Source organism: Betta splendens, chromosome 5 (genome assembly GCF_900634795.4).
Source record: "Betta splendens chromosome 5, fBetSpl5.4, whole genome shotgun sequence".
Lineage (NCBI taxonomy): Eukaryota > Metazoa > Chordata > Actinopteri > Anabantiformes > Osphronemidae > Betta > Betta splendens.
The window spans coordinates 19,527,011-19,537,996 of record NC_040885.2 but is presented as its reverse complement, the minus strand read 5'-3'; the positions used below and the strand labels follow the sequence as shown (position 1 = coordinate 19,537,996).

Here is a 10,986-nt window from a genome sequence, read left to right as displayed (position 1 = left end):
GATATATATAGATATAGCTCGGATGAGATATACATATAGAGCATAGAGAGGGAGAGAGAGAAAGACGAGATTTCTATATATAAAGAAATCATAAGAAAAAGGAGAAAGAGAGATGAGAGAAAGGAAAGAAAGAGAGAGAGACGAGGGAGGAGCAAAGAGAGAGAGCGGGAAATGAACGAAATAGTAGAGCTATAAAGAAGCGATGAGCTGAAATAGATTATTCTATATATATAGTATATCTATATCGATCCTATATTCTGGAGCTATAATATCTCTTTATATATTATTTAAATAATCTATCTCCATCCATCCACTATTGTATGTTGTCCTCTATCTTTCTATCTATCACCTACTATCATACTCTCGTCTCTCTCTCTCATACCTCTCTCTCTTTCTTTCTCTATTCTCTCCCTCCCTCTCTATTCTCTCCCTCCCTCTCCCTCTCCCTCCCTCCAGTCTCCCCTGCATCCCATACCTGCCTCGCCCACCAGTCCACAGTCCATCCTGGATGGTAGCAGCTCCACGCTGTCGGGCAGCGCCAGCTCTGGCGTCTCCTCCCTCAGTGACAGTAACTTCAGCGGCCTCCCCTCCTCCTCCGACCCCCCAGCGGACACGCTGGAGTCGGTCCCCAGCAGCCAGGCCTGCACCACAGACCAGGAGGACCTGGACTCTCCCTACCAGCCCGTGCGCTACAGCGCGTCTGAGCCCGACGTCCTGGACGGAGCCACGCCTCCTCCGTCCCGCAGCCACTCGGCTCCGGGAGGCGTCGCCCCGGCGCAGGCGGGGGGACAAATCCAGCCCCCGGCTCCGGGTGCGGCCTCCGCTGGGGCTCAGCAGCAGCACTCGCTGCCTCCAGCCCAGCACCACTTCTACCAGCACCACTTCCTCCCCCACTACCTCCCCCACCACCCGCCGCTCTACCCCCTCCACCCGCCTCCCCCGGCTCTGCCCCCCAAGCCCTACCTCAGAGAGGGCTGCATCCCTGAGGAGGACCCCCTCCACCCCCCGCCGGCACCTCCCGCTCCGCGGCCGATGCCTCGGAGGATCTCCCAGCCCATAATCACAGCCACTAAGGACGAGCAGGCTAAGGTGGCCTGGGAGCACGGCATCGGGGAGGAGCGAGACGCCTGAGGACACGGGAGCAAAGAGATGCTGCTGATAGAAGTCTAAAGGTGAAGCTGTGACTCCACCCAGAACTGGAGCTCCTCCCACTAACGAACGGTGTAGTCGCTATCACTGTCTAAATGAAGAGCAGCTCAGGTTTTAACAGACTGGATCCTGTGGTTCTGGTTCTGCTGATATTAATCTGTGATGATGATGTCAGGAGGTTTCCAACATTAATTTCCCACAGATTTAATGAAGGATGAACGTCCAGCATGTGAGTCACCTGTCAACGGTAACCAGCTGCTGGTTTTCATCTTCAAACTGGAAGCACTGGAACCACTTTAAAACAAGCAGCACTTTAATACATGACACTCAATAACTGAATATTTTTATAAAGGAGAGAAACTGAGTCTATGATTGTTTAAATATTGCACAAACGTGAAGCAATGATCAACTCAAATCAACTAATGAGCCCTAAGCGGAACCAGAACAAGCAACAGAACCTCAGAACTCTGCTGCAGCGTTTTATGCAAACACAACAATCAGACTAAAACCAGTTAAAAAGCAACAACTGAGAGTATTTATATTTTCCCATGTAGATAAATGTGATTTATATATAATCTGTAACTTTAGTTTGAAGGTGAAACATAGAAATATGCAAGTTTGTGGCTCCAGTAGTTGCTGGACCTGGTTCTGACCCGTTTATTTCTGCTTGTGAAGTTGAAGGGACATTTTTCAGTCGATAAAGCATCAAACTGTTGTTTATACGGGATAATAAACACAAACCCCCTTTTGGTAACTGGACGTTTTTGATCAGCTACTGTTTTTTCACCAACGTCTTTATAGGAAGTAAAATCACTGAGGACGCTGTTGAAGGAACACACTTTTCTACTTTGTCCCTTTTCACTGTCAAACCTTTTATGTGGAGCCTCCAGCTCAGACTGTGTCACTATCATCTGTCTGAGCTCTCTGTGAACGACTGCCTGCTTCAGGAACACAAACATCCAGACCATCTGCCTTCAGTGAAGGAAATGAATGAGGAGTAACCAGCAGTAAAAACTAATGCTTCACTGGAGCAGGTTTTAATCCGTGACGTCAGATTAAATGTAGTGAAGCGGGAAACAGTGTTTGTTGTGAACTGACTGATGTTGTGTAGTAACATACGATCTGCTTGAACTGTAATGAAGTCAAGGTAAACATGATGAAGCTCAATATTAATGTTAGAGCAGCTGATGTGGAGGTTTGTGGTTTGATGCTGTGGTCAGAACACAAGCGGCTGAAACTAGTCCCAGAAACATTAACTCACATCTGCACACTTTTGTTTAATGTTTCTCAGTTTTACTATCAGTAATAAACTCATCAATAATAAATCAAATGATAATAATAATAATATTGTTTCTGCTTCACTAACACCAATGAACTCCACAGGACCTCATCCTGTGAAGGTCAAAGGTCGCCTTTCTCCCAGTTCTTCCTTCCTCCTTAGTAAGAACCTTCAGTATCTGGGTTCTGATCAAAACAGGGATGAAGTGTTTGTTTCCTGGAACTTTCTGATGTGAAACCGTTTCTAAACCTCAGCGTTTAATGAGATCATTCAGATCAGCTGACGGACGTTTCTTATTACTAATATTTGTGTATTTTGCATCTGTGACCTCCAGAGACTGCGTCTGTATTTCCTGTATATAACCTGTTAGCATGATGTGAACGTGATGTGTACGACTGTAGGTGTAAATACATTTGATGCTCACATTTTCCTACTCACTAAACAAATCAATGTTTCAATCACTGGATCATTAATAATGACCAACATTAAAGTATGAACTTATACTGACTCTGTTTGTTTCATTACATGTAGTTTTACATTTATATTACTGCATCATACATTAAAATGTTTTTGGACCATTGTGCATTCAAAACGATGAACAGCATCATCGTTATTAACATTAGTAACAATAAACTGGAGAAGAGTTACTAAACCCTGATGTTTGAAAATTAAAGTATCAATAAATATAATAATTATCTGTCTGCATAATAAATGCTTTCACTTTGTCATTGTACAAGTACATTGAAATTATGGGTTCATCCAGCAATTGTTCACAGTAAAGAAAGCTTTTTTATAAAATATAGAATAAATAAAAGAAAAGACAGATACCAGCATCTTGAACAGATTCAGTAACAAAATGAGAGTGGAGTGTGCAGGTCCATGTTAAGGACATTCTATGACTCTGTGGTTGTTTCTGTCATCCACTACGCTGTGTTTTTCCCTGTGTACGCAGTAAAGGCTCCACAAGCTGGTGAGGAGGTTCTATCCTGGGATGTCCACTGGACTCGGTGGAGGAGGTGGGTGAGAGCAGGACGTTGGCCAAGCTGACATCCATCATGGGCAGTTCCTCTGACCCACTGCACCAGACTGTGGGAGCTCTGAGCAGCTCCTTCAGTGGAGACTGATCCACCCACAGTGTACGAAGGAGCGGTACCACACGTCCTTCATCCCCGCTGCTGTTAGACTGTACAATGTGGAGGTCTGACAGGCTCAATCTGCAGTTGTTTGATCACTTTATCCTGGACACTATTTCTGAGTTGTTAATATGTACATATGTTGTGTTATTATTTTTATGCTCCTTTTTTCTTGCAATGCTGCACAATTTCTTTGTGGTCTTCTGTGGCTGTTATAGCAATTTTTTTTCCTCGCTGTGGGATAAATAAAGCAAATAAGTAAAACTTTGACTCTGTTTTATCATGACTATTTTATTAGCGTTTATTTAATACAAGAATAAAAAGCTAAAATATTTGATCTAATATTTTAAAACCTTTCTAAAACAACTGCTGTCTTGTGTAAAACAATGCATCAATCAGGAAAAAACACAATGCTACAAATCTAATTAAACTAAATAAACTATTTTCATCAAACACAAGCACGTCTCAAATAACCAAACTGTGTCTTACTGTATGTGACCCTCCTTCCTTGTGTATTTTATTTATTTATTAATTTTTAGTACTTTTTAAATTCCTTTTAAGTACTTTGGTCAACCAGGTGATGTCTGCTAACCTTTCAAATCAAATCTAATTTATTTGTATAGCACTTTAAAAACATCACCATCTTCTCACTGCTTCACTGTGAAGCTTCTTCCCTCAACAACATTCAGACTCTAGTTAATCCGATTATCTTGCTGACGTCAGCGTCTCCATATTATTTCTCCTACACTACACTAACTTTCAGTCTGTTACATATGTGACTCACCAACAAGATTAACACTGGATATGTATTATATTGTTTTATGTCACTTTGTCTTTGAATGAACCCACTTCACTGCTGCAAACACCTGGACAACATCTGGAAGGAAGATCCACAGGTCAGTTCATGAACCTGACTCAGACCAGAACAGTTCAGCAGCTGTTTAACTACAACACATCTCTGAAACAAACCTCGCTTTTATTTCCTGCATCCTTCATTTGACTCTCATATTCACTGAGGTTTAAACATGTTTCACATTTGTTTTTTTATTCTTCTTTCTCTTAAAGTGTTGTTGTTATCAGTAATATATTTGATATGTTCAGTACATTTTGCTTTTATTGCTGAGACATAAATTGATCTACAGCTGATTTTGAATCAACCACAGAGAAAAATGTGCACTGTTCATGTTTGCAGATTTCATATATTGTGTCTCACACTTTTTACAATAACATCACGGAGCAGAAAGAACAAATCAAACAATCCCCATATTCATTCAAGATTCAAAAATGCTATTAACCAGAGAGGAAAAGTGTTTTACCTTATGTTTGTTCTCAACACAGACAGAAAACAATGGAACCAGCAACAAAAATACAGAAAAACATCCAACAGACAACACAGATCATAATGTGAGGGGTTGCTGAAAACAGGTGAATGGATTTGGGTCATTATTGTTCAGGTTGTCCTGGAATGTGGATGTTGACTCATTACATTAAATACTGACCAACTACAGTCTCCTTTTAAACAAGAAACAGATTTTACAGAAACGGATGGCCGTGAATGAATAAATAAAGAGAATGGCTTTAAAAAAAAAAGTATTAGAGTTACGACATAAGAGGAACAGTCAAGTTTGAGCTACAGGTTTAGGCTTAAAGGCATTGTTTAATGCAATACATTACACATATCATACACAAGTAAAAAACATTCAGTAATTCAAAATAGATTTTTTTTAAAAAAAGGAGCAATGAGAAAATAGCTTTTATAAAATATATTACAGTATTTACAGTACAGTATTTTCTTTACTACAAAATATCAAACATCAGACTGACAGCTATTAATAGGACTACTGGGTTTTCTAAATATACTCATTCCCACTAGAAGGTGGTCAAATGATCTGCTCGGCTAGCTGAGACCCTGAATCATCTGTGAACAGCTGCCTTTGTTAGGTAAAGAGGGCCATCACTGACGCACTCTAGGTGGTGGGTTGCGTGGGCTTGCTGACCCTGCTCCTGTCTGCAAGGCTGCACAGTTCCTATGAGTCTAAGAGTGACATCCACTGTTACAATGTTCAACCGCTATGTGCTTGGATTTACAACGTGAAAGGACGAGTGTCATTGTTGCGGTCTCACCGAAGGAAGCAATAAGATATCATCATCAACAATACAATAAGACAGCTATGCTGCTTCGCTTATTTACAAAAAACTAAATAAAGTTCACACATGATTGCACCGTAGCGTTACCAAAAATTACAGAAACGACGTCAGTACACCGCTCACCCATCTAGTTTTAACATATGTGTAATTAAAAATATATTATAAACCAAAAAACGCTTGAAAGCGTTTCCGTTTTATATTCCGTTTATTTCGTTATTACTGCTTTCACCTGTACCACATAATAAGTCATTGCAGAGCTACAGCCATGTTCCTACAAAGTTAACCAGCTGTTTATTTCGTTATTCCCTCTTTCATGTCCGTCCGCCCACTTTTGTCTGTTGAATGAAAGTGGGCGTGGCCATCCACGTCCCGTTTTTTACGTTACGTTTTTTTGTCATTTTTGGTGACGTTACAGTGCAATCATGCGTGAACTTTATTTAGTTTTTTTTTGTAAATAAGCAAAGCAGCAAAACTGTCTTATTGTATTATTGATGATGATATCTTATTGCTTCCTTCGGTGAGACCGCAACAATGACACTCGTCCTTTCACGTTGTAAATCTAAGCACATAGCGGTGGAACATTGTAACAGTGGATGTCACTCATAGACTCATAGGAACTGTGCAGCCTTGCAGGCAGGAGCAGGGTCAGCAAGCCCACGCAACCCACCACCTAGAGTGCGTTAGTGATGGCCCTCTATACGTAACAAAAGCGGCTCTTGGCAGGGTGCCAGCTTGAGCGTGCAGGACAAATGAACACCCAGCCCTTGTTAGGGTATATGTAAAGGTGTACGTCCTTTAGTAGTTTTAGTGTTAACAAAGCACCAGCATAACCCCATATATACATACAGAAATGACAAGAAATTAAAACCCTTCTAAATAAAGCTTAGGGAAACTGGACATAAGTTACTACACATAAATCTAGCAGAGAGAACTCCTTTCTGCTTATCCTGACAGCGGGCGCCACAGCGAATGAGGCGCATGTTTGTTATTGGCAAGTTTTAAAGCCTGATCCCTTCCTGACACAACCCCTCTACTCAGACCAGCACAGAAGACACTGGCTTGCTACTCCTGCCGCTAGATTCAAACCCACAACCTAAGCATCAGGAGCGAAACGGCCGCGGTCAGAAAACCTGATGTAAAATCTGATGTAAAAACACTTATTTTGTGGCACTTAATCAACGTCAAAACCACTTCATACTTGTGAACGCAGAGGGCAGGGGTTTAACCTGAACAGGCCACACACACCTACAGACAGTCTCCAGGTAACTTGACTACATCTTTGGACTGTGGGAGGAAGGACAGACTGATGTGTAGTGTTTGACACAAATACACAGACAGGACTGGATTTAAAAAGGTCAGAAGCATGGTGTTGGGCATTATCATTGATTAGAGATTGTCTTCGGTACCTCTATCTGCACAAACTGGTTTATATAATCCCTCACTCACTGAAATACTAGGAAGTGCTCTGACATGTGACTCTATTTGACAGCATCAGGAGGCCTGGTCTAGTGATGCCTGGCGCCAGGCGTGTTGAGAAAGACACATCACAGCCCCCCCCCCCTTCCCGGGCGCCGCACTGTTGCCGCCCACTCGTCCCCCCGGGCAGAAATCCAGACATTAATTCCCCCAATGTGGGATGAATAAAGTTCAATTATTATTATCCAGCCAGTGGATCAGTTTAGCTGCTGCCGTCTATGACCATTTAACAAGTTAAAACGTACACATACAAACACACAAGTAAATCTATTACACAGGTCCTGAAGCGAGAGGCTCTGAGGTGCCACAATTAGAACAGCTCTTCTGTCGCTGATCATCTGAAATACAGAGGAAACAGATTAGTGGAGATCACAAACGAGACTAAACTACTGGATTTGACTTGTGTCTGTGAAATCACTGTGGCTGTAACACAAAGATGAGAATCATACAATGAAACTTACTACACTTAAACAAAAACTAAATAAACAGTCCAAGAAGAATCAGGATTCATCTGCTGGAAAAAGATTAACACTCAGTGTTTTAATTATTGACCCACTGACTAAACAGACAGGTTTGATGAATTATTAAAAAACGCATGTAATCGATTACAAACACTGACTTTACTATGAACCATAAGAATAAGACTCTCATATTCACTGAGGTTTGAACATGTTTCCCATTTGTTTTCTTATTCTTCTTTCTCCTAAAGCAGTACCCTAACCCCTAATTAAAATAACCCCTAGAATTCCTAAAAAAGGCATTCTTATTCTTGGTTTATAGAAAAGAACCAAGTTAATTAGTTGAATAATTACAGCTGTAAAGCAGATGTTGCACAAAATAATCAAATTTATTAAAATAAATAGATGATAAACACCGGGAAATTTGTTTACTTAGAGAAAAGTGTACAATGTGTGAACACTGAACATGTTACCATGTGGTTTGTAGACTCACCTTTCTTCAAGACCACTCTGAAATATTTCCTGCCTATGAAGAGAACAACACCTGCAGCTACTGCAAGAGTCAGAAGTCCAGCACAAAATCCAGCCATGAATCCAGGAACCGTGATGATGGGCTTGTCACAGACAAGAACAGTTTCAGAGAACAGTTTCTCTGAAACACAAAAACCATGTGACAATCAATTTGAGGACATGTGAACGTTGCTTTTATTTTAGACTGTGTTGGAAAAATACTGCATTTAATCATTGAAACATTGTTGGAGTTTATTTTGCTGATCTGCTGTAAATTTGTTAGCTGTGCTATAGCTTTGAAGTTTCCTACTTTCTGCTCTGCAAGAAATAGGGAGTACTGGTGTGTAGCATCCTTATCTGATGAGCCCAATGAATACTTTGTGCAGGAAATATTTCCCACGTACTCTGACTATGCACCTCCCAGAATGCAATACATATTAAGAGCTGAATCCTTGTCTTCTCTTTAGTTAGAGGAAGTTGCCTTTGCTGTAAACTGCTCACCCCTTGCAAGTAAAATCCTGAAGAGAGTCTCAACTGATCTGTGTCTGCTTTATTTAAGATTTACAAAGGGAACTAACATTTCGGTGATGTTTTTATTAACAACGTGGCCGATCTCATCCTGTTTGACTTCACAGCAGAAACAGTTGCTCGTCGTCCTGGTCACAGTCGTTTGGAGGATGACGTCATAGTGGCCTCTTCTCTTTGAGACCTGTGGCTCCTCAGCAGGAAGGAGGTTTCCTCCACAATCCTTCCACTGCAGCGTCGGCTCTGGAAACGCACACTGAACCACACACTGCAGCAGAACGCCTGCCTCTGTCACGTCAGCTATCGCGACAGTAGGGTTTTGTGGAGCACCTACAAACACAACAATAAACCAGAAGAGAATTTAGCCCTGGAATATTTCTGTTCATCCAGTCTGTTACTGAAAATGTGCTGCACAGTGTTTACATGTAACTACACAGAGAAGGTTGTTCTATTTAGCCTCATGTTTCCTAGACTCTAACCTGAGAGTGACACATCATTCTACCCTAAGACCAGTCAGGAGAAATCTTATGGTGATGATGTCACTGATCATTTTTAGCAAATGTGTTGATACATGTTGTCTAAAATCACTAATGATGAACTAATTCCAAAACATTTAGTCTTTAACTTTAAATTAGGTTCAAGTGATCCTGCTGAAGGTTTAGACTAAGTGACACCATCACTCACCTAAGCGTTCTTGTGACCGATCTTTGAAAAGACGTTCTAAAAAGCAGAAGTAAAAAAAGTCCTCGTACAATGTTCTCCTTGCTGCTGATGGAGCAGGGCAAGATAGCGTCTTCTCCCTGTTTAACAACCACGGTCACGACGTCTGGTCATGAAAAACAAAATACATCTTCATGTAAATATGAAGTAGAATATATGTGAAACACTTTCCTTTGTTTATGTTGTCTTATAACGTCTATATCTCATCCCTGTGTGTCACTTACTAAGGGCAAAACTCAGCTAATTTCTGGTGGACACCAGCGTCTCTAAAAAAAAGTGCAAACCAAAATGGTCATTTATAAAGATCATCATGGGCCTTTGAACTTAAATATTATGACTGTAATGTATTACCAAGAAGAAAAACTTGCAGTATGTAAATGTCTGCATGTAAATATGTTCAGTATAACATCTGGGGCCATGTCAGTGGCTTTGCACAAATATTGTAAAGATGTGTGATGCATTACTGTTCTGCTGGGTTTGGTAGTTTTAGTTAGTGATTAGACTCCTAGCTTCTACATATGATCACCCTCATCTCTCTCTCCGCAGCTTCATCCTCATGGAGGCTGTTGCATCCCACCACAGCTGTTCCAGTTGGCCTAGTCAACCCAGTTAAAATATTATGAACCTACGTCTTTATTTTTCTACCGTACACGTTACACCACTGTATCAACACAACTCTTATATTAGTACACACACGTAGTAAGAGACCAAAGCTAGTTAGCTTGCTTAAACGGTTAAAGCACAGAAAGGTGTGTACGTTTACTTTCTTACCAGTTCGGTGTCAATTTGCTTCTCCAGTCAACCACAAACAGAACAACACACCGAGCCAAGAGTTAAATATAAGACGCAAAATGTTGAGAAGTTTCGGTTACTTCAACTAAACAGTCAGTGTCAGTTCCTGTGTCTATGCTTCTGCTTCTTCTTCTTGATTTTTTTTAATTGCAGCTTGCGTCCTACAGCGCATTACCGCCACCTACACATCATCTCTCTTTTCTAACCATTCCTTTGTATGTTGTAGTATGCTCTTCCTTTACTTCCTCTATCCTGTTCTTCCTGACAGTTCATTTTTGCTCTTTCTTTAACTATACTCTTTATTTCCCCTTTACTATACTTTATTTCCATATCCACATTTCTCTTCCCGCTGCTTTCTTGGCCTGTTTGTCTGCTCACTCATTTCCCTCTATTCCTGTACAAACTGCACCACCACCCCTGTCCTCCTTATTCTATGCACTGTGTTCAGGTCTCCACCACCACATCTTGTCTAGCATCTGATTCTATTTGTTTAATACTTATCAATGAGCTACTTGAGTCTGAACCTGTTACCACCCTTTGTGCCCTACATACCTCTACTCACCTACAGTAAGTGCAGACAAGGGTTAATTATCATACATGCAATAACATGTATAATAAAACTTTAGCTGGTAATTAGACAATAGTAATTAGACTTGATGTGAGTGTGTGTAGATGTGTTAGCATTCTATTTTTAACCTCCCGTCCTTCTTGTGCGTCCCTCCATCTTTAACAGCGATCAAAGTGTGCAAAATAATTTCCCTGTGAGATTAATAGTTTTTTTTAAATCTTTGAATGA

The 10,986-nt window shown here is 40.9% G+C and overlaps 1 protein-coding gene and 1 long non-coding RNA gene across 10 annotated transcripts in view; one reads left to right on the top strand and one right to left on the bottom strand.

Annotated features, from left to right (window-relative positions):
* Positions 1-1,131, top strand: part of LOC114855469 (dedicator of cytokinesis protein 3-like) — a 32,887-nt gene extending 31,756 nt beyond the window's left edge. Inside the window, exon 14 of the mRNA XM_041070865.2 lies at positions 457-1,131. Coding sequence (XP_040926799.2) covers positions 457-1,131 — 675 coding nt within the window. The remainder of the gene's footprint in view (positions 1-456) is intronic.
* Positions 1,132-4,585: 3,454 nt separating this feature from the next.
* On the bottom strand, positions 4,586-10,630 carry LOC114856342 (uncharacterized). Of its 9 annotated transcripts, XR_008694837.1 has the most exons (8): positions 10,170-10,592; positions 9,925-9,994; positions 9,623-9,664; positions 9,431-9,504; positions 9,363-9,398; positions 8,732-9,008; positions 8,137-8,295; positions 4,586-7,523 (listed from the first exon to the last, which is right to left on the bottom strand). It is a non-coding gene; the product is annotated as an uncharacterized LOC114856342 (long non-coding RNA). The 9 variants fall into 9 exon arrangements; XR_008694834.1 differs by having other exon boundaries at positions 9,623-9,994; positions 10,170-10,630; XR_008694835.1 differs by having other exon boundaries at positions 9,925-10,585.
* Positions 10,631-10,986: the final 356 nt, after the last annotated feature.